We start from the raw sequence: 24,416 nt of genomic DNA, 5'->3' as shown, positions 1-24,416 counted from the left end.
AGGAGCCACCTATCTCGTGATACTTCGAAGACTCTTCCAGGACAACAATGTGCAATCATCCGGACCCAACACTAGGCGGCGATCTATGCATAAGATATGAATTTAGCAGCCCACATGCCTCGAACCTAACGGCTCTCCTTGGATCCAACCAATGCAGCATCTTCTCCTAAGAGAGATGTGGCAGGGACAAAAAAGAAGGAAGTTTGGAGGACGGTCCCACATGGAAGGGTGATACAACTGGTGACAGAGAATATACGCAGAATTGAAGCATCAATTAGTCCAGGAAGATGTTATATGATGGCTGTACTGACAGTGCCTGCAGCCTGCTAACATGGCACGCAGAAATAACTGCAAACGGTCTTAATGGTTAACAACCCTCAAGGAACAGCTGTACACAGGCTCAAACGGTATGCACATCAAGAACTTGAAAAGCAAGTTAAGAATCCACTGTAGCATGAAAAAGGAAGCAGGAGGGAACATGTGCGAGGCCTTTCACAAACCACATCAGAACTTGAAACTTAAACAATGAAGATTGGTCAGGCAAACAAAGACCAAAAGGGCAGACAAATAATCGTTAACTGTGCTGACAGCAAAGAGTTGGTCGGCCAATGACAAAACCAACATCAAATAATCATAGTTTGGACTGTAGAGAATCAACCATATCCTCCTCGTACCAGCCCACAAATATCGCCCATGAAGAAATAGATTTGGTGGGTGGGCAGTTTTGGGTGGATAAACCTGCCCTGTGGATGAGACAGGAGTCCCTCCCAAAGAGGTAGATGCACTGGAGGGCAAATTCTCGGGCTCCTGACATTTTTCAGAACTTGGTAGTGGCAGTGGCGGAAAGGCACTTTACAGTTACGGACCACAATCCAAATCGACGCAAAATGAATATCCCATTGAGGGCTGAGGCAGAAACTACAGCACATAGTAGTTGCAACACTACTCATTGGTGGTGATGGAAAAATCTACCCAAGGTAGGCCCCACTGGGGAAGACAACATGAATGACCTTCAGTGCAGATACCATTCGTGGTCCGCCTGTTGATGTGTATTAAGCTTGCCCACCCTGGCAGTCAGGGAACCTGCAAAATGACTGACAGGATGATCCCTTGGAGGTCACACCAGCACAAGTCTCAGCACTTCTGGCCCTGTGCCCATGATCCCCACGCTGCCCTGCTTTGTACAGTACCACATGGAGGTTGTGTTAGCCATTGAGACTTGAATTTCCTTCACTTCGATGGTTGGGAGAAGGCCTTTAAAGCCAACAGAACAGTGTGAAGCTGCAGAAGGTTGATGTGGAGGCTCTGCTAGGGACCATTGGCCCCTAATTCTACTTCTTGCAGGTGACCGCCCTAAACGGAGAACAGTCTGCCACAAGCTAGGCTTGTTTCCAATGGTTACCCCTAAAGGTTCTAGGCTGCGTCCTTCGAAATGCAGTCGTCCAATAAGCAATCCCAGTGCTGTGCCAATTGCAGGTGTAGGTTCAAATATAAGGCAGCAGGATGCATGAGGCCAGAAGGTCCAGAAGTCTCAAAACTGTCCACACAGGGTCAAAAGAGTAACCCCAAACATTAAAATCATAGCATGAATGTCCTGGCCTCGCTGCGGAGATGGTCTTGTGAGTCACTTTGCCAATGATGGTACCCATGAAGGTAATCCTTTGTGTCGTTGCTGAATGGATTTTAGCGCTTTGACTGAGAACCTTACGAAAGACCGTAGGGAGACCGTTGTTTGCTGGTGGTCTGACACCAAATGCAGCAAGCTCATTTTCAGCCAGTACAAGAAAACATGTATTACCGACATGCAAAGATGGGCTACAACCACTACCTTCATAAACATTGTGTGTGTGTGTGGGGGGGGGGGGGGGGGGGGGAGAGCAAAGAGGAGGTTAAAAGGCATGTTGGTAAACTGAAAGTGTTCCGACCCCACTATAAATTGAAGGGTCTGTGGGATTGCAGGAGAGGCACACAAAAATAAGTACAGTGCAAGTCTCAAGACACCAATTGTCCCCTGAATCAAGGGCATAAAGGACATAGGCCAAAGTCAATATCTTGAGCTTGTGCTTCTGAAGGTAGGTGTTCAAGAACCGAATGAAGAACCCTCTGTATTTTTGGGGTACCCAAAAGAATTGAAGAACCCCCCAGGAACTCTCTATAGGCCTGCTGGCCCACAGTGACTGAACTTCCTGGCCAAAGAAGGAGGTATGATCTGCCCAAGTCTGAACAAAAACAGTGGGAGCAGTCATAAAAGGAAGGCCATAACCATGTTCATCATTCAGCATGCACTCACTGGTCAGAAATAATTGCACACTAGCTGGACAGATAAACTGGTATCCTGCCCCTTAATAGCTGCCCATGATCATAGGAGGGGAAATGAAGGTGGCGTAGCTGCAGTTGGGGCAGGCAATGAAGAAGAGGACTGCTGTCCTTACCGGCTGCCTCAGCCTCTGTTACTACCACATCATTTGGCATCACAGAAGTTCTGTACATGCAGCTTTATTGGCTGCTAGGGCTGCCTTTGGCGGAGGGTGAGATCCTGGGATAAGTCCCTGAATTTTCGATACTAATCCTTTATGGGTTTCCGGAGTAGGGAGCTACTCGCCAAAAAGCGCTTCAGGGGTTAGAAGCGCTATATAAATACAAACCTTCCTTCCTCTTCTATCTTTCTGCTATCCTTCCGAATCCAAATAACTGAAAAACATATCCACCACTTAAAATGTACTTGTATGTTTCACAATACTAATTCAACACTAATCCTCTAGGGGTTCCGGAGTAGCGTGCTACTCACTGAAAAAGAACTTCGACGCCTCATCAGGGGTAGTAAGTGCTACACAAATGCAAATACAATACAATACAATATTGCAGGAGCAGGCCATAGCACAGCTGTATTTGAAGTGCACCAATTCTCCAAAAAGCATGGAACCATCAAATGGCTGGTCCAAAAGAGATGCCTGCTCGTCCCCAGAAAATCCTTACGCATGCATCAATGCAGGATGTCCGATGACCACACTTGTGCACTGGTAGGCACACGTCCTAGCACACTGTCTTGGAGTACCATTTTTGGGTCAATAAGACAGACAAACTTTTTGACAGCACAGCCCTGGATCCTCACCAGAGCTTGCAAAAAGAAAGAAACTGAAGGAGCAGGAATGGTGCCTATATACAGCTCACTGCTGTCGCTTACAGAGGTGGTGAGAAACCGCTAAGAAGTCCGACAGTTCCACCTACTGGTGTACTGTAAAATTGCTGGAAAATGTCTGGATCCAGGGGGATTGCAAAATGGTATAAAATCTGCAGTTAGAAGCATCAGAAAATCTGCATTTATTGAGCATATAAAATAGTTAGTATAAGTACTGCAAGCAAAGCTTAAATCACATCATAGTTTAGCAATACATCAATATTTGGTTAGGTAAATCACAAACACAAATATCAACAAAATGCAGTTTCCTCATTTTAGTTAAATCTGTAAACATATAAACAGTTTACCAAAGTGCAACAGGCTTATTTCAGAGTTTTTAAAAATACTACTTTGTTGTCTTGACGCAAAAAAACACCCTATGGTGAATATATTTTTAATGGTAAAGGGAAAAAATAGCAAAGCATGAAAAACAGACACAAAATTTTAAGATTTTATTTACAAAGCTTTTCCGTTGTACAGAAAGTAAAAAGGGTGCTACAACCTTTGTGTAACGTAGTCATTGACAATCATGACTAATCAATCACGTCACCGGTTCCTGTTGCTATAGCAAAAGTCTGACACAAAAACCTAAGAACCCCCAACAAAATAGTAAAATCATTGACCCATTTGTTAAGCCCAAAGTTTTGTGGGTTTTGTTTATTTTTGCAATATTTCATTTTAAACCACTAAATATGATTCGAATAAGAATTGACTGAAGGAACGTGGAATGTCACAGGAACAACTCTTTGGCTCTTTGGGTGTCAAGGGGCTTTTTTTTTTTACAGCTACTTTTTCTCGCATGTGCTCCTTAACCACTTATCCATGGGGCCAGTCCAATCAATACTGAACAGTCCTTTAAAGTTATGGGGCTTCTATTCATCATCTTCATCTCCATCTCCTTCGTCATCTGTATCCCTCTTTCGTTTTTCTCCCTTTCCAGCCTCTTCTTCTGCACATAAAAGGTACAAAATACAATTAAACACTTGATAGGACAAACACTGCTAACCTACTCCAAATATGCATCCTTAGAGCATTATGCCTTGGAACGCAGTGCCACCTTCTGTTATCTATCAAGAATAGCAACACTAACAGATTTCAACAACAATCTTTAAATTTTTACCCTGAAATACCCAAGCCAATGTTTCAGTATGTTGTACATTAAGGCAATGTACCTGCAGGGCAAGCCATCTGTCACGCAACTGAACCTCACAAGGAGAAAAAGTGTGGAGAAGGCATGCTAAATAAGAAACAAGTTTATATTCTTTAGGATACATAGGTGATTTGAAGCCTTTTCACTGAATCCCTGAACAACCATTAATTTGATGTGAAAAGTTACTTATCTGTAACTGCAGTTTTCCAACACTCATCTTTAATGGATTCTCATGCTTGAATCATTCCCAATCATGGAGGTGGAAGCCTCCGATTTTATACAACAGCAATGTACAACATCAACAAGCCAAAAAAACAAGATAAAGAACCATTATCTTCGTAGCTCATTCATCTAATTGGATATTACTTAAACTCCAGCCAAAGAGGTGAAGCTGCTTTGGCCTTCTCTGCCTCTAGAGGCCACCTTAGTTCAGATTTCAAACGACTTGTGTGAGCAGGTATAAGTAAATTGGGAGCCTCAAAATGAGGAGGCTTGTGAGGCACATGTAAATCCATTTAAGATATCAAAGCCGAAAAACTCCAGCAACAGATAAGCTGTAGAGTTTTGGATCTTTCAAGGATTCACATACTTGAATAAGAATACCAAGGAATACCCACAACAGAAGGCTGGCCTTACTGGAAAAGGCAGCGGTGGATGACTCCCTTGCCAATGCTTTAACCGCATGCGTGCGGGCGGAATTCCGCCCGTACGCTGGGTTTTTAAAAATCGCACTTTACGTGACGAGCTGGGCTCGTCATGAGCGTGCGAGGAGGCTACGCCATGACGAGCCCAGCTCGTCATGAGCGTCGAAGGGGTTAACTAGGCAATACAGCTTAGCGTATGTGTGTTAGCTCTAGTAGTTGTTAAGACTGATCATGAAGAGGAGAAATGCCTTTTGATTTGCACTAGCAACAGAAGTGTTTCCATTTACACTTGTAAGCTTTGTTGGTGTTCTGTGCTGGCAAAAGTAGTTCTTGAGAGCCAAGATATCAAGCTCAGAGAGGCTGGGTCCAGATGTAGAATGTAGTTATGGTTTAAGACAATAAATTCAGGCTGCTATCCTGAGGAACAGAAGTGGCGAAGAACAGCTGTAGAAGATCTGAGATTCACATACTAGTGCTGCTAGGACCACACTCAAGCTACTAGAATGAGGCAGTCACGTGGCCCATAGGGACATTGTCGTCTTCACTAACTTAGCATGAGCCCGCTGCAACCTGCCTGCTGCTTTGCGCACGTTACTACACATCTATATTTTTGCAATAATTTCAATGATTATATTCACATGAGAACTCATCGCTGTGTTCACTCTCTGTATGACCCTGGGATTTTGACTGAACATTATGTGCAAGGTCGAACAACAATGCCACTTGTTATTTTGTTCTGGCCAGGCCTTAGCCCTTAGACAAAACAAAGTTGTAGCTGTTGTTTGGACAACGTACTTTGGTCTTATTACAATACATGCATAGGTAGCACACACTTAGAGAGGGACCTTTCCAGGGAGAAGAGAGAGACCGCACCTGTAGATCTACCATCTATATTTAAAGGTATGGGGCCTGCTGACAAAGCCCAGAGATCTTCTAATATATAATCATACTGCTCCATTGCAAGGGGAGGAAGGTTAGGCTCTATTGTCTTTCCATGATGACATCTCCCTTCATGATATATGGACTAACTGCTATGCTGACTATTTTGCACTAAGCATTTTCCTGCTTGTTGTGGCACGTATACTGCATGTTGGGGCACGTTAGTTAAAATAAATAATTTATATACCAAAAATGATCAGCACCCACTATATGTCCATATTTCTAAACGTGATCGGTTTTATTCCAACAATGATCAATAAAACACAACACTGGTTCTGAGACGTGTTACATTTCCCGATTTAAGTTTCTTGTGTTCATTGAGATTTCTTCAGACGTGTTGTGTGTTCAGAAAATTATTTCTTGATGAAATATAAAATATGTTCACATCAACGTAACCAACATGTTTCGTCTCTTTTCACAAGACATCTTCAGGGCTTGTCCTTTTAGAAATGTATTTTTCAAAACACATGTTTTTGTCGATTTGTATATAAAAGAACATTAATTATTGTAATAGGCATCTTAATTTTTACAGGGGGAAAATTCAGCTCCCAAATGTTAATATCTTTCATGGACCGTGTCGTCCTTTAAGCCGAGTCACTGTGCTATGTATGTCCAAGACCTCCGGTTTTAGAGTCCAAACCCGGACATACATCAACAAAAGCCAAGAAAAAGGAGCAGAATGAAGTTATAACGTTTGTGCGGCATGTCACACCTGTTTCTGTATATAGGAACACTTGCTTGCTTCCCAGAAGTTGGGTAGGTAGCAAGTAACTCTACAACACTATAAGCCACTAACAGTTTGTTACAGCCAAGTGCCATTTTTCCAGTTTGTAGCTTGTGTAGCTATAAATCACTTGCTTTGCACAGAGTGAAAATCAGTACTCTCCTATTAATATGGTGCATTAGAGGCAAGTATGTTACACATTTGGAATGTTTGAGGACTGAGTGCATAACGAATACCTCTTATTGGGCTTGAATATTCACAGCTATGTTTACTGAAATGTGTGCACAGAAACCATGCAGCAGCTTTACCCTTATGGAATATTTCCAAGGAATGCAATAATGGCACCCTTTTCACAAGTGAAATGTGTACTGACAAGGTATATAATGTATGTTTTGCCTGGCACATCAAAACAATGTTTCCCACTATCCACCTTGCCAGACCGGTCCGATATAAGACTATCTATGGGATGTTGTTCAAAGGCAACACTATATTGTTTTATTTTCCCAATGGAACACATGAGATCAATGCAGTACATGATGTCCATCCAAACATCTAATAGCTGTATTGCCTTTTCCGCTAGCAATTCAGACTGAGGGCAAAAAGAAGTTAGTTCTATAGACTGATTAACATGAAAAAGCAATATGACTTGACATAAAAGAAGAGAGTGTGAGCAGCATGACTCTCTTTGTGACGACTGAGACCTGCAAAGTCTGCAGTTCACGGACCAAGACAAGTGATGGACGGTAGAAAAACTACTTTCAAGATGAGGATCGCCGTGGGCACACATGTAGCAGCTCAAAGGGCACTCCCACAATTCCAGTAAGATCAATGTTAAGATCCCAAGCAGAATGTTGTATTAGTTTAGGCGGGATTATTCATTTGAGACTTTTCATAAATGATTTAATAGGGATTTTGGAAATGGATTTGTGTTTTCTGTTTTGGTAACAACAGGTACTCTGTTATAAGTGTAGGCTAGTTCAGACTTATACAAGAACAATAAGTATTTGACAATGCGCTGAAAAGACACAGTAGAGGTGTGAATTTGAAGCTTTTCATAGTATGCCCCAAATCATTTCCATCTAGATACATAAAATGCCTGGTAGGTGAGTTTTCTGACTTCTTTTAGGAGTTGCACAAACTCATGTGGCAGTTGCAAAAAAGCTTTTCAGGTGCCAAATTGTAAGACTGAGTGATTGCAGGTAGGGTTGTGGTAGGCTTGCCATGATACTGACTGAAAGTTCTGGACAGAGGTGTAATTTATTGTGGGGATGAATGGACATATCCACAGGTAGAGTCCATCAGTCCTGGCATGCCCAAGCTTTGACAATGAGAATTTGCCCCATTGGTGCCTAATGGAATTAGTAGTATTGTGGAAAAACATCGGGAAATATCTCCGACCAATTCATCCACACAGCGCTCCCCAGGTACTGAGGGTGTGGGTGCAATGATTCAAAATGTAGGAATTTTGTGTTTGTTGTGTGTAGTGAATCAATCTATTGCTGGCATTCTCCATTGTTGAAGTTAGTTCTGTATAACCTGTGGTTAGATCATGGTCATGGTGCTGTGTTGTGAATCGTTATCTACATCACTCTCTAAGTCGGTTGAAATCAGCTGAAAGTGTTCGGGTGGTACAAGAAAAGATCACAACTTACCTTGAACGGTCTCTTCCTAGCGCCTGAAATGTGTTTGAATAGAGGACTTAATCGGCTCGGACACCATCGCCATGGTTGGGGAGGACGATAGCCAGATGGCAGTTGCTCCACACTTAGGGAGGCTCTCAGTTCAGATGCAATTGGTTTATCTGAAACTGCACTGGTGGATGGACTTCTGAAGTCCCAAGGTGAGTTGTCCATTCAGTCCTACACAGCTGCCAGCTATCATGGTCCTAGTCGGCTGCTCACTTAGGAGAGGAGCCAATTTGGCTGACTAGACTGCAAGGGGCCTTCAGTCTTCATTCGAGCAGCATCTGCACATATGTGTTGGAGCTTAGGGCATCAACATTTAGAGCATAGATGGGTTGTGGACTTTGTGTTAGAAGATATTGCAACTATGCTTGTAGGCAATTTGGAATTTTCCCGTTATCGGCCCATCTTGCAGGATCTCTCAAGATGAGAAGTAATGCTCTGTAGCTTCTCACTGGAGGACCATGAGTCGGAATAAATCTAAAAGTGGCCAAAATAATATTCTCCAGATTGAGGTGACCATCCATGAACCTCTTTACGGCAGTACAGAACAGGGAATGCTCATGGTTGTGTTCCCTCACAAGAAGCTTGTAGGAGAAGGAGTATACTTGGGAATGCCCCTCAGGGCACTGCCATAGATAGAAGAGCCGCGATATGCTGGATGACCTTCAGGTGCATCAGGGAACATGAACTGCTGGCCGTGCTGTTGTGATCAGACCCAAGGCACCTCAAGAAAAAGTTGAGAGAACCTGATAAAGACATCTGCTCACTTCATTTACAACGGAGGTTAAACGCTGAAGCTTTAAGAGAAGACACGTGCCCTAACTGCTGTCTAAGATGAGAAGAATTCTGATGGGAAAGCACAGAAGTCAAGCTCAGGCCACCTCGAGGAGGTGCAAAAGAATAGTAACCAATTTTCGTGTGCAGGGTGGCACCCTTTCTACCCCAGCGATAGTGAGAATGGGGATTTGAGTCACAGCTGGAGCTCCATGGTGTCACTTGGTGACGCACTTGAGCACATTGCTAGAGAAAGCTTTTTTTGACACCTGGAAACTGTTCTAGAGGTGAGAAAACTGCAGGAAGATGTATCCATCAAACATTCAGTGTGTAGATATATAAATGACGATTACATGATGGGGAGAATCTATTGTGCAATTATAATTGTTGTATACCCCTGATAAGGAGCTGAAGTGCTTAGGTGGACAGGGGACAAGCTACTTTACATATTCTGGATCTACAAATGACAGCTCTCGTGGAATGTGTTTCTCTTCCACAGATGGTTTAGAAATGCCACTACCTGCACCTTCCATCATTACATTCTGAGTAGGCAGGATACAAATAGGCCGTACACTCCACTTTGAAACCCACTCGTATGTCACTGGTTTCTATGAACCCCAACCAATTGCGCCATAACACCATGTTTATTCTGTTGTACCTTTTTCCATTTGATTTAAAGTGTAATGTGTTAAAGTGATTTTCTAGTGCGGGAAGTAAGGAATGAAAGGGGCAGTGGTTAGGGCTGAGAGACGAGGTGGCGTGCTGTGGAGCAAACCATTTTTCCTTCCCATATGTTTACCTTCTTCGTCTTCCTCTTCGTCATCTTCATCCTCTTCATCACCTTCTCCATCATGTGGCAGGTCTTCATCCTGTGAAAAAGGATAATATACATGGTAGGGATTAGTGCTTTGTAACAGTATGAAAATGCACACAAGTTATGCGCTGCACCATGCATACATCAAACGCCATGCTTATCGGGTACAACACACTACAACAGTCAGGTGGCACACAAAGATTTAAAAATTAAAAAGAACCAACTACTTTGGACTGAAATGTGATCACCACGTAAGAAAATATGAATGCCCTGTTATCCTAGTACTCCACCATGGGATTCTCTCCTCTAATATTCATAAACAGTATAATAAAACAGCCAGTAAAGTACAAACGCGGAAACTGGAAATCAGCAGTATAAGAATCATACCTAGATGATGCATGCCTTGCCAACCAACTTGGAATTAGACCCTATACATTCATGCCTATTGAGTAATTAGCAGGACTGCCCTGTAATTAATGGATTGGGTACATTTCTCACAAAACTAGCAGTGTTAGCTTTCTCTGTGGTGGAGTGAGACCTAGGTTTACTAGGCAAAGACGAACAATAGTTACTTACCTGTAATCTGTGGTTCTCCAGTATTGGTGTCTTTCATAGATTCACATGCTTGAATCATTCCCCGTCGTCGGAGTCCCACGGTACATAAAAAAGCAATAATATGCATACAATAACCAAAAAACCTTGGTAATAACCAACCAGGAAGTACAGTAGCCCTAAGCTACAATAGCAAAAACTTCCACACTTATGACTATCCTAGTCATTTTGTATAGACCAAACTGCAGCCAATCAGGCGACAGCACCCACCAGAATGTTCTCCCCAGAGGCTCACAAAAAAAAACCCTATAGTGCAACACCGCAGTGTCCAAGGGCAAAGAAGAGAGGAAGAACAGAGCAGAGCCCTGAGCAGCCACCCAACCAATATATAGACAGCAATATCCCACCTCTCCCCCAGAGACAGGGAACCTGCGTAAAGTCATGTCACACGTAGCAGGCCTACAACCACCCCTTGAAACAAGGTAGGGGAGACAGTCCCAACAGGCAGGAACAACCAACCTCCACCCACCCTAGCCTAGAGGGCATCCACCCCCCAAGAAACAAGGGTAAGGCACGACCTCAGAGCCCCAACCCAGCGGTGATAGAGGGGCCAGGTTCCTAGCAGCAAGAGGAAGGGAGGAAGGGAAAGATGGGAGGAAACCTCCCCGACCTGGAGCAGCCATAGCAGGGGGACATAGGAACACCAGAAGCCCCACCTTCCCAGAACCACAAAGGAGGGAAGATAAGCAACCAGACGGAGCCACCGTGAAGAGCAAAAGAAGGTACTCACAGGGGACATGGTCCCCCACCGGGAGGAGAGTACCAAGGACCAGCCCAGGGGTCCTCGCAGAACGGGGAGGAAGGGCGGGCCATGAAGGAATCTGCGGCAAGAATCGTCTCTACCAGATACATTGTTACCGAAGGTAAGTAACTCGTACATCTAATAGAGACTACTAGCCGCAGATTCCTTCACGTAGAATAGATACCCTAGCAATACCCATGGGGAAGGAGGGTCTGCGAAAGGACCCCACCGGTCTGGACAGGTACAGAAGGCCCACAGGAGACCAGCCCTATAGACCAGGGAGGCAACCTCGTCCCTACCAGGCAGGAGGACCCTCACAAGTCAAATGCCAGCAACCCCAGGAAGGGATGTAGGAGGAAGAAGGAAGAGTGGAGGCCCATATACTCACAACAGAGCAACCAAGGACAAGGCCGGAGAGGCCGAAACACCCCACACCACCCCTAGGGCAACAAGGCTGCCAAGGATGAGGCGAGCCCACCCAGAGGGAAGGCAACAGGCTAGCCAGAACGGCAGCTATAACTATAAGCTGCCAGAAGCACGAAGGACACTGAAGCAACCCAGCTCTCAGCACAAGAGCAGGAAGGAGAGGGAGTTACCATCGCAAGGGCGGCGCACACAACCTCAAGAAGCAATAGCAACATACAGAAACACCATGGAGAACGGGCACCCGAAGGCAACCAGCACTACCCAGCAGAGCAGAGCTATATAATAGCTACCACTACCCCACATAGGGTACGGTAAGTCACAAAACATGGGAACCCTCTTTAGAAGAACTTCCGCAGCAGAGGAGAAAGCAAAAGTGCCACGGGAAAAAACAGCCCAGCGGAAGGCTTGACATCAGCCCAAAGAAAAACAGAAGGCCTAATCTCAGGGCCAAGGTTGTATAACAATTCCAGCAAAAACACTCACACACAGGAAACAAGGGCCGTCAAGCAGCGAACAATGCCAAAGTCCCAGCAAGAAGGACTCAATGGCCAGCAAATACCACCTACAGCAAGGGCATCCAAAAGGCCCAAACCCAGCTCAGTTCAGCAGTCACTGAGGAGGGGAAGGAGGAGGAGCAAAATAAGGCGGAGTAGGAGGACGGAGCCCCGCCAAGAAACTCTGGATGGCAGAGTCAGCCGGAACATGGAACAACAGGCTACCATCAAACGGTAGATCAATGCGCCTCTCCCGAATATTCTCAGGGAACACGCAGTCCAGAAGCCAAGCATGAGGACGGAGGGCGACTGAGGAAGCCATAGCCCAGCACAACACCTCCGAGATGTCCAGAGCAGAGCGGAGAATAAAGGCCGCTAGCTCCCAGCCATCCAAAGCATGATGCTGTAAGTCCACCTGAACAGTCTCCTGGGAAGCCGCGGAACCCAGAGACTCAGCCGAGTCCCACAGACAAGAGGAGGCCTTCTCCAATACACACAAGGTGTTAAGGGCCCGCAGGACCGCGCTGGTCGAGGCAAACATGTTGCGGCCCCAAGAGTCCAGTCAGCGGGCCTCCCGGGACGACGGACTCAGCAGTGGCGGCAGGGAGGGAAAAGCAGTCCTCAAGAGTGGACTGGCAGCAGATGGGTGGAGGGAGAGGCCCGGAAGGTGACGGTGTAGAAAGTGGTGAGGCACCGATCTCCTGAGGCAGGATGCCTCCAAGCTCCCTCCAGGGAAGAAAGGAGCAAACACTCAAAGGGGAGTAAGATCTCCGTCCCATCAGAGCCCTGGTGGAGAACCTCCAAGAGATGGTCCGCCGGAAAATGAGCAATTGGGTCCCCCATGCGCGGAATGCACACAGCTATGGACACTGCGTGCACGAAGGCCACACCCGCCTCCATAGGGGCCCTGTGGAGAAGAAATCAGCTCCTCCGTGGGTGACGGCTGTTGACTAAGACAGCCCTCGCCTAAGCCAAGCGGGACAGGCAAGGGCCAGACCTGAAAGCCAGAAGGCACAGAAGAATGGGGTACCTGCTGCTCCTCCGACGAGCACCTCGGCCTCAGAAAGGGCGGGGAGCCACCATTCCACGCCGGTGAAAAATACACCATGCAGCGGCCAGTCTCTGGGGAAGAGGACACCAAAATGCAGCCAGCCTCAGGAGAAGAGGGAGCGTCCGAAGTCGGATCCGCTGCACAGCCTCTGTGTGGAGCCGTGGAATCTGCATCCTGAGGTAGGACGCTGCCCCATCCGGCGCCGAATGGATAGACCGGATAGGGCTCCTCCAAGTCACACCGCATCGGGGACCAGAGAGGGGCCGGGGCCGAAGTGGCCAAAGGGCGGCACCGGACCGGTGCCGACTTGACCATCGCCGAGTCAGCCGCCTGCGTGGAGGGACGAGAGGGACCGGGGGAGTGACCTGAAGTTCTCCACCAGCCTCGGCCCAGAATGTTTCGGAGGCGGTCCGACGACCCATGTGGTGGAGCCAGAGACGACTCAACCTCCCACTCGCCCTCCGACGAGGCAGCCGCCTGCGGAGAGGAACGAGAAAGGCCCGGAGGGGGGGGCGAGGAGTCCCTACCCCACCTCGGGCCAGAGCGGGACGGGGAGAGGTCACCGACCATTGTGGTGCTGCCCGAAGCAGACACCGGTGCCTGGACGGCGTCAGCTCAGCCTTGGACGAGGCCTTCACCTGCCCAGAGGGCCGAGCGGTGCTCGGGGATGCGACCCGAGTCCCGGCGACCTCCCACGATACCACAGGGACTCCTGTGGGAGTTTGCGGCGAGGCAGAGGCGCTGTGGCGCAAAGGAGCGACCCCAAAGGGGCCACACCCCAACAGCACCACATCTTCCAAGCCTGGATCGGAACCAGTCGGCGGCGGCGGTGCCGGGGAGGGCTACGCGTGAGATCCGTCGGCACCCCAGGATGGGAAGGAGACGCCAGCGAGGCCCGCAAAGCCTCCACGTATGTCTCCATCTGGACTCTTGACGCCCCCTCACCGGGAACGGTGGATAGGAGGACGACACGCAGGGCGGCATCACCCGCGGAGAGCCCACGCCCCCGGAAGGCCGAACTCCAGCCCCCGGGGACAAACTGCGACACTTACCCACCGGGGAGCGACGCTCACGCGACAACGGAGAAGGACGAGGACGGATGACCACGGCCGTATCTGAAGCCGTCCGCCGAGTCTGAACGAGGGGAGGAGGTTGACCTGGAGAGAAGTTTCATTCAGCGCTCCCACCGCGACTTCGGCTTTAACTGTTGACATGCCTCCCAGTCAGTGGTGCTATGATCCTCCCCCAAACACCACATACAAATGAGATGAGGGTCCGTCGCCGACATAAGACGCCCACACGACATACAAGTTTTAAAGCCAGAAGACATTTGCACACTGTTTCACCAGACAGAGAACAATTGGTGAAGAAAAAAAGGGCCCCCAAACAGGCCCGCAGCGAGACTGGAACCGCATTGCATACGGAAAAGAAAAAAAACTTACGTAGGCGCGCCTGGGTGGGGCTTATGTGATCTCGCGGACGTCAGGTACGCGGACGACGCCTGGGCGGAGTCGCGTGATGTCGCGCCGCCCCGGGCGCGCAGGGATGCTGTGGCAAAAGGTTTCCGGATCCAGTCTCACGCCTGGGGACAATTCTACGTGAAGGAATCTGCGGCTAGCAGTCTCTATCAGATGTATCCTATAACGGTGTACATCTTTTGTGCAATAGACGGGATGCCAATCTAGGGTCACTAACAGCAGTCTTGAAGTTCTTCTGTCGTCTTTTAACAGACTGCACTGAGAAAGTCTTTCAAATGTGTGGATTTTGTCACAAGAAAGCCAGGTACCAAAGGAATGGTTGGTCTAAGCTATTGCTTCACCTCTAATGCTTCCAACCCAGATGTCCGAATAGTGAAAATGATTGTATCCATTAAGTTTCCTTACAATGTGACCACTCGAAATGCCATAACACCCCCCACCCGTAAATTCCACAAGAAAGCAAGACTTGAGTTTTCAGTCTTAAGTTTGAGGCAGAAGAGCTCTAGAATGAAGAGGAGTTCTAACAAGGAGTTATGTGGAGTGGTTTAGAATCCTGGGCAGAATGATGTACTAGGGCACTGTTTAAAGAGAACATTATAGAGAGTGGAATCAATGTTGCCTTGTATTGTTAAGTTTTTAGTAACAAATCAGCCCATTTCCAAACATAACCTTGTTCAAGATACCTGCTCAACAAATGGAATGACATAACTACCTGGCTTCCACTGTGCATGATGAGGAATGGCAGTTTCCTGAGTTCTTACAGTGTTAGTGTCAATTTCACTTATAAACACCCTAGGTCCAGGAGCACCATTCTATTTCCGTCTTTACCTTAAACACATTGCTGGAGTGTCGTTTTGACTCAAATGTACTTAAAGGCTAAATGGAGTAGGTTTGAAGAAAGACAGTGAAGGACAATGGGACCTCCAATACCATGCTCTCTTGTTTATAATTTTTTTTAAATTTTGAAATAATGCATATTTTAAAGTGTGTTCTAGGATCCATCATACATGCAGAGATATTGTCCTTCATGAACATTAGACCGAATCCTATGGTGAAGAACAGTATACTTGAGAGTCTATTCCACAGCATCTCATCCCTGTTCTTTAATATAATAAGCTTATCAGCCCTGCAAATCTCATTAAGATAAGACAGGATGAACATTCAGTAAATTACATGGAAAGGAGATGGCACACTTCTCGAAAACTCTGAAAGGAGTAGAATGTGCCCAACATTACCTACCTGTGGCTTCATCCTAAAAACTTACATGACACTATATGGTGGTCATATTGGTGTGCATTCAGGGAGGACAATTAAATTACTGATCATTATAGAAATGGCTTTAACTGTAGTCTGATTTTTATCTCATCCTCTCATTGTCTATATGCATTTCATAATGCTCCCATCAAAAAACTACAAAGGAATCTAACTCTGGTTCCTCGCTTGACAATATCCAAAATGAAAATAATACAAAAGAACAGTGCTGATCTCACAACCTATATTAATTAAATTGTCAATCTCTCTTAATTCGGTGATAGTCCTGGAGGAACTGAGAGGGAAGTGTCAAACACATTCTGAAAAAATTGGCTTGGACCAGAATGCAATTGGCAGGCCTCATACCACATTGAAGAACAAACTATTTAATGACTCAAACAGAAGTATGGAATCTGCCTTAACTGCGATCTCAGATGACATTCGAATGGCTGCTGACCTTAAGATCACCAGTTCTCTGATGCCACTGAATGTATCTGCAGACTTTGAAACGGTAGACTGTTGGAAATAGCCCACTCTGCAGGGTCACCACTAAACTGCGTGCATTTTTACTGAATTTGCTTTCCTTGACCGTAGGACTCAAAGCACTTTACCACTGCCAATCAGTGCTAATGTGCTTGCTCCCCTCAATTTATTTACACCTGATTAGCAAATAAAATTTACTCATAGGTCGCTTGTAGAATTGTATTTCATATACCCAGAGCCTGTAAGTTAAAAGTTACTAGTGGGTCTGCAGCACTTATTGTGCCACCCACTTAAGTAGCACTTTAAAACATGCCCCAGGCCTGCCATTGCAGCCTGAATACAGTGTTAAACTGCCATGTCGACTTGGCATTTAAACCCCCTTGCCAAGCCTTAAATGCCACTTTGATTACATACAAGTCATCACTAAGGTAGGCCTTAGGTGGCCCATAGAGCTTACATGCCCTGGTACTAAAAATAAATATATATATATTTTTCACTACCACTCCCATAGGCTATTAATAGTGATTCCGAATTCCATTTAATAAGTTGTAATTTCCAATTGGGAGCAGGTGGGTAGATCATGTTTGGTATCTATGACATTGTAGTGCTAACCCTCTTTAATGTAAAGTCAGATTTTTTCATTACCATTTAGAAAATGGCACTTTTAAAAAGTTGGCCCTTCCCTGTCCTTAGGCCACTGTGCCTGCAACTGGTCTTGGGTCACATGACTGGATGTAGCTGGATTCCTCCCAGTCACATAGCAGAGGGATTAGGTGTGCCTCAATCGGATTAGGTGCGCCTTAATGGGCCATCTACTGGTAGAATCAGGGGGGAGAGCACAGCACCACCTACAACTGAATAGCTTGTGTTCTGCCTTCACACAAAGTGCCTAACGACCCTACATTGCCATTGTAGCCAGTTTAGAGCCAAGGCGGAAAGGCAAGAAAGTCAATGCACTTAAAAAACCCTTTCTAGAAGCTTCTCCCAAGTTCCAGAAAAAGGACACATGGGTATAAAAATAAGACCTTCATACCCACTCTTCAGTTCACTACTGAACCATTGGAACGACTTTGAGGACAGACTGCTGTTGTGCACTCTGCCACACTTCTGTATCTAGAAGGACTTCCCTGCTGCCTGGAGCCTGCCTTGAAACCTCAGATGTTGGCCCTGCTATTGAACCCTACATCTTCACCTGCACCCAGGACTCCCAGAGTGACTCCAAGGGCTAGTTTGCTATATTCCTGTTTAGAGCCACAGGGACCCAAAACACCCCTACCCCCTTGAACCCACAACTGGACCCAGCCAGAGTGAGTCCTGAACCCATAAGAGGTGTCCCATTAGTCATGGACCTTTTTGTGGTGCTAAAGGTGCCAAATGGGCAAATCCCAAACTGAGGACTTAGAAACATTTTGGCCAAATACTGTTCTGCAAACCAGTAGGAGGCCATGATCAACCTGCTCACCTATCTGACTGAGGTGCATCACCGGTCGGATTGACTTTGCGGCTTCTCCCACTACATTCTTCTCCGCAGCAGAAAGTCCTTTTCACCAGTCCTTCGCCAAAGAGGTAACCGATCTAAAGAATTTTTTTTGACTATAGCCTTCTGACTTCCATTTTGACGAGTAAGTCCGAACGTAAAAATCTTCACTGCGGCTTCGACCTAAGGCCATCCGACAACAACACTCTCTCCTCGAACATCTCTTGCAGCCTTGTCCCAATGTACTTTACCTTCTCAGACACCTTTTCTCAACATTTCTTTTAAGTCCGAAGGTAAGCGATGACCGGGTCAAATCCAGTTATTGTATTTAAAACCGCGCTCTGGGGGGGGAGGAGCCAAGCTCGCGAGCGTAATGGTCGCCTTTTAGCTCGGCTCCCGCAGCCCTCCGGCCTGATCATGTATCCTGTATAATATCCTGTCCGGAGACGACACATTATCGGAGAATCGTAAACGGAACACCTCGCTTGTACTCACCATTTGGCCCGGAGGTTTCGACGTGCAGCGGCTCCGAAGTTATGCCCTCCGTAAGACCGGGGCCTCCGTGGAACCTTGACCGGGACCTAGCCTGTGGGATCCGACGACTGTCGGCCCCGGTTGAGAGAGTGAACCAATGAAGAGAGCCGTTGTGCGAAAATCCCGGCAATCCTGATCCGGGCCTGCCCTGGTGCCCGCGCGGCTGCTGTGGGTGAGATGCACCGGGGACTGATTCTGTGAAGGGGTCCTCCCCCCGCCGCTGCTTTGTCCGGCGGATCTGGACCTCTGCGCCCGGACTCTGCTTGTTGGGGGCGCCGGTGCGGGTGTAGGCGGAGACCCGCATTGGACGGACATCCTTTCGGCACCAGGGCCGCCATTGCTGGGAACCCCCCGGAGCTCTGTGAAGTCCTACATTTTTTAACTGTTTTTGGGGGCCGCGGAGGGCGGCGACTGGGCTGACTTCGCGAAATGGCGGCCAACCCTCTGGAACGTGAATCGCCTTGTGGCGGCGGGCTAGGGTTGCTTCATTGCGCGGGGGTCCGGTCTGGTGAGCGTGAGCTTACGGTCAGAGATATCCTGGACGCTCTGAGATCCCTGCGCGCATTCCTGACCCCCGATGTCCCTGTGAGTCCGCCACGATCTGCCGCCATTTTGAGCAGCCGTTTCTTCTTGCCGCCCTCTTGTTTCAGTGACTCCATTGCCTCGCCCCCCTTGATTGCTGCAAGTGTTGCTGCCGCTGATCGAAGATCATTTTGTGTTCCGGTGACTTTGGAGCTCCCTGTTTTTCGAAGTTCTGACCCCGGGGACTTGGACATTGTGCCGCGGCCCTGTTCGGTTCAGATGCCTAGTAATATTGGTGGACTGCTGCCTGCACCTGCTCCGATGGCTTCGCCATTGTCTATTGCAGAGACCCCCTCGCCTTCCCAAGCGGCGAAACTGGACTCCTGTTCTTTATCACCCGTGCTACGCTTGCTGATGCATTTAAACTCTCTGCTCGGACTTTTGCTCACTTGCGGACCGATTTACCCCCCATGTCTACATAGTATTCAACATTTTTTTCGATTGTGTGCTGGTCTTGTATTGAGTATCTCATTTTACATTGTCATGTGGTGGGTGGGATTTGTGGTTCGGAAGGGATGGGGGTGATATGCACGACTCCTGGTTGATTATTGGTATACGACTTCGTGGCGCAGTTATGTGTACCCATAGAGCGGTGGGGGGTCCCCTCCTCTGTAAGTTTTATGGCGCTTGATGGGGTGTCGTCCTGGTCTGTTTTTGCTGCGATTGTCTGGTTGGGCGGAGGGCGGCGGCCGACCATATTGATTTCTGTTCTTATGCTCCTCCCTCCTGTTTTCTTTTCTTTACTTCTGTTTTTGTTTCTTTTTGTCTCGTTCTTCTCGCTTTCTTTCTTGCTATATTTCGGGTTCTGGTTTAGGGCGACAGGCACGCTGTCTGAAGGGTAGGCCATAGCCTTCTACAGGGGTGCAGGGTGGGCTGGGTGGGTTGGGCTTTATTTGTTGTTTGTCTTATGGTTCTATGGCCCTTTTGTATCTCTTTATAGTAATGCCGCGTCTGTCCCTGCCTCCCGTGGTGTGTCCGGGGTGGGGTGTGTGGCGTCGTTAACCCTCCTTTTATGGTTCGGTTGCTTTTCTTCTCGATTGCAGTACCCTCACTGGTGCTGATACTCCTGTTTTCTCCTGTACTCCCGCCACGGGACGCCTGTGTCGGCGTGTCTTGTTCTTTCGTTTTTGTATTTCATTTCTTTTTCTTATTGTTTCGCCTTGTCCTCCTCCCCTCCCCCTTTTTCCCCCCTCTTCCCTCCCCCCCCCCTCCCTCCTTTTTCCTAGAGGTCACTATGACGGGTTAGTTTTGATGTAATATTTCTCCGATCCCTCTGTTTTGACTTAGCTGTGGTTTGGGTGGTGGGCATGTAACGATGATAATGCTCAAGTGTTGATTAGGTCTATATTATCCTGATCTTCCTGTGTGCATTGTGTTGCCTTTCCTGTATTGCGGCCCCAAACCCCCTTATTGTCACTGAGGCGCGGAAGGCACACAGCTATGGACACTGCGTGCACGAAGGCCACACCCGCCTCCATAGGGGCCCTGTGGAGAAGAAATCAGCTCCTCCGTGGGTGACGGCTGTTGACTAAGACAGCCCTCGCCTAAGCCAAGCGGGACAGGCAAGGGCCAGACCTGAAAGCCAGAAGGCACAGAAGAATGGGGTACCTGCTGCTCCTCCGACGAGCACCTCGGCCTCAGAAAGGGCGGGGAGCCACCATTCCACGCCGGTGAAAAAGACACCATGCAGCGGCCAGTCTCTGGGGAAGAGGACACCAAAATGCAGCCAGCCTCAGGAGAAGAGGGAGCGTCCGAAGTCGGATCCGCTGCACAGCCTCTGTGTGGAGCCGTGGAATCTGCATCCTGAGGTAGGACGCTGCCCCATCCGGCGCCGAATGGATAGACCGGATAGGGCTCCTCCAAGTCACACCGCATCGGGGACCAGAGAGGGGCCGGGGCCGAAGTGGCCAAAGGGCGGCACCGGACCGGTGCCGACTTGACCATCGCCGAGTCAGCCGCCTGCGTGGAGGGACGAGAGGGACCGGGGGAGTGACCTGAAGTTCTCCACCAGCCTCGGCCCAGAATGTTTCGGAGGCGGTCCGACGACCCATGTGGTGGAGCCAGAGACGACTCAACCTCCCACTCGCCCTCCGACGAGGCAGCCGCCTGCGGAGAGGAACGAGAAAGGCCCGGAGGGGGGGGCGAGGAGTCCCTACCCCACCTCGGGCCAGAGCGGGACGGGGAGAGGTCACCGACCATTGTGGTGCTGCCCGAAGCAGACACCGGTGCCTGGACGGCGTCAGCTCAGCCTTGGACGAGGCCTTCACCTGCCCAGAGGGCCGAGCGGTGCTCGGGGATGCGACCCGAGTCCCGGCGACCTCCCACGATACCACAGGGACTCCTGTGGGAGTTTGCGGCGAGGCAGAGGCGCTGTGGCGCGAAGGAGCGACCCCAAAGGGGCCACACCCCAACAGCACCACATCTTCCAAGCCTGGATCGGAACCAGTCGGCGGCGCCGGTGCCGGGGAGGGCTACGCGTGAGATCCGTCGGCACCCCAGGATGGGAAGGAGACGCCAGCGAGGCCCGCAAAGCCTCCACGTATGTCTCCATCTGGACTCTTGACGCCCCCTCACCGGGAACGGTGGATAGGAGGACGACACGCAGGGCGGCATCACCCGCGGAGAGCCCACGCCCCCGGAAGGCCGAACTCCAGCCCCCGGGGACAAACTGCGACACTTACCCACCGGGGAGCGACGCTCACGCGACAACGGAGAAGGACGAGGACGGATGACCACGGCCGTATCTGAAGCCGTCCGCCGAGTCTGAACGAGGGGAGGAGGTTGACCTGGAGAGAAGTTTCATTCAGCGCTCCCACCGCGACTTCGGCTTTAACTGTTGACATGCCTCCCAGTCAGTGGTGCTATGATCCTCCCCCAAACACCACATACAAATGAGATGAGGGTCCGTCGCCGACATAAGACGCCCACACGACATACAAGTTTTAAAGCCAGAAGACATTTGCACACTGTTTCACCAGACAGAGAACAATTGGTGAAGAAAAAAAGGGCCCCCAAACAGGCCCGCAGCGAGACTGGAACCGCATTGCATACGGAAAAGAAAAAAACTTACGTAGGCGCGCCTGGGTGGGGCTTATGTGATCTCGCGGACGTCAGGTACGCGGACGACGCCTGGGCGGAGTCGCGTGATGTCGCGCCGCCCCGGGCGCGCAGGGATGCTGTGGCAAAAGGTTTCCGGATCCAGTCTCACGCCTGGGGACAATTCTACGTGAAGGAATCTGCGGCTAGCAGTCTCTATCAGATGTATCCTATAACGGTGTACATCTTTTGTGCAATAGACGGGATGCCAATCTAGGGTCACTAACAGCAGTCTTGAAGTTCTTCTGTCGTCTTTTAACAGACTGCACTGAGAAAGTCTTTCAAATGTGTGGATTTTGTCACAAGAAAGCCAGGTACCAAAGGAATGGTTGGTCTAAGCTATTGCTTCACCTCTAATGCTTCCAACCCAGATGTCCGAATAGTGAAAATGATTGTATCCATTAAGTTTCCTTACAATGTGACCACTCGAAATGCCATAACACCCCCCACCCGTAAATTCCACAAGAAAGCAAGACTTGAGTTTTCAGTCTTAAGTTTGAGGCAGAAGAGCTCTAGAATGAAGAGGAGTTCTAACAAGGAGTTATGTGGAGTGGTTTAGAATCCTGGGCAGAATGATGTACTAGGGCACTGTTTAAAGAGAACATTATAGAGAGTGGAATCAATGTTGCCTTGTATTGTTAAGTTTTTAGTAACAAATCAGCCCATTTCCAAACATAACCTTGTTCAAGATACCTGCTCAACAAATGGAATGACATAACTACCTGGCTTCCACTGTGCATGATGAGGAATGGCAGTTTCCTGAGTTCTTACAGTGTTAGTGTCAATTTCACTTATAAACACCCTAGGTCCAGGAGCACCATTCTATTTCCGTCTTTACCTTAAACACATTGCTGGAGTGTCGTTTTGACTCAAATGTACTTAAAGGCTAAATGGAGTAGGTTTGAAGAAAGACAGTGAAGGACAATGGGACCTCCAATACCATGCTCTCTTGTTTATAATTTTTTTTTAATTTTGAAATAATGCATACTTTAAAGTGTGTTCTAGGATCCATCATACATGCAGAGATATTGTCCTTCATGAACATTAGACCGAATCCTATGGTGAAGAACAGTATACTTGAGAGTCTATTCCACAGCATCTCATCCCTGTTCTTTAATATAATAAGCTTATCAGCCCTGCAAATCTCATTAAGATAAGACAGGATGAACATTCAGTAAATTACATGGAAAGGAGATGGCACACTTCTCGAAAACTCTGAAAGGAGTAGAATGTGCCCAACATTACCTACCTGTGGCTTCATCCTAAAAACTTACATGACACTATATGGTGGTCATATTGGTGTGCATTCAGGGAGGACAATTAAATTACTGATCATTATAGAAATGGCTTTAACTGTAGTCTGATTTTTATCTCATCCTCTCACTGTCTATATGTATTTCATAATGCTCCCATCAAAAAACTACAAAGGAATCTAACTCTGGTTCCTCGCTTGACAATATCCAAAATGAAAATAATACAAAAGAACAGTGCTGATCTCACAACCTATATTAATTAAATTGTCAATCTCTCTTAATTCGGTGATAGTCCTGGAGGAACTGAGAGGGAAGTGTCAAACACATTCTGAAAAAATTGGCTTGGACCAGAATGCAATTGGCAGGCCTCATACCACATTGAAGAACAAACTATTTAATGACTCAAACAGAAGTATGGAATCTGCCTTAACTGCGATCTCAGATGACATTCGAATGGCTGCTGACCTTAAGATCACCAGTTCTCTGATGCCACTGAATGTATCTGCAGACTTTGAAACGGTAGACTGTTGGAAATAGCCCACTCTGCAGGGTCACCACTAAACTGCGTGCATTTTTACTGAATTTGCTTTCCTTGACCGTAGGACTCAAAGCACTTTACCACTGCCAATCAGTGCTAATGTGCTTGCTCCCCTCAATTTATTTACACCTGATTAGCAAATAAAATTTACTCATAGGTCGCTTGTAGAATTGTATTTCATATACCCAGAGCCTGTAAGTTAAAAGTTACTAGTGGGTCTGCAGCACTTATTGTGCCACCCACTTAAGTAGCACTTTAAAACATGCCCCAGGCCTGCCATTGCAGCCTGAATACAGTGTTAAACTGCCATGTCGACTTGGCATTTAAACCCCCTTGCCAAGCCTTAAATGCCACTTTGATTACATACAAGTCATCACTAAGGTAGGCCTTAGGTGGCCCATAGAGCTTACATGCCCTGGTACTAAAAATAAATATATATATATTTTTCACTACCACTCCCATAGGCTATTAATAGTGATTCCGAATTCCAT

General features: G+C 47.7%; 1 protein-coding gene across 1 annotated transcript in view; it reads right to left on the bottom strand.

The window, feature by feature from the left end:
* Positions 1–3,615: 3,615 nt before the first annotated feature.
* ANP32B (acidic nuclear phosphoprotein 32 family member B) overlaps positions 3,616–24,416 on the bottom strand; it is a 210,302-nt gene continuing 189,501 nt past the window's right edge. The window contains exons 6-7 of the mRNA XM_078676330.1: positions 9,894–9,963; positions 3,616–4,127 (exon numbers count right to left, since the gene is read on the bottom strand). Of these exons, the coding sequence (XP_078532456.1) occupies positions 4,051–4,127; positions 9,894–9,963 (147 nt within the window). The 3' untranslated portion in view covers positions 3,616–4,050. The remainder of the gene's footprint in view (positions 4,128–9,893; positions 9,964–24,416) is intronic.

The sequence above is a fragment of the Lissotriton helveticus genome, chromosome 2_1 (assembly GCF_964261635.1).
Source record: "Lissotriton helveticus chromosome 2_1, aLisHel1.1, whole genome shotgun sequence".
NCBI lineage: Eukaryota > Metazoa > Chordata > Amphibia > Caudata > Salamandridae > Lissotriton > Lissotriton helveticus.
This window is presented reverse-complemented; position numbering and strand designations above follow the sequence as displayed.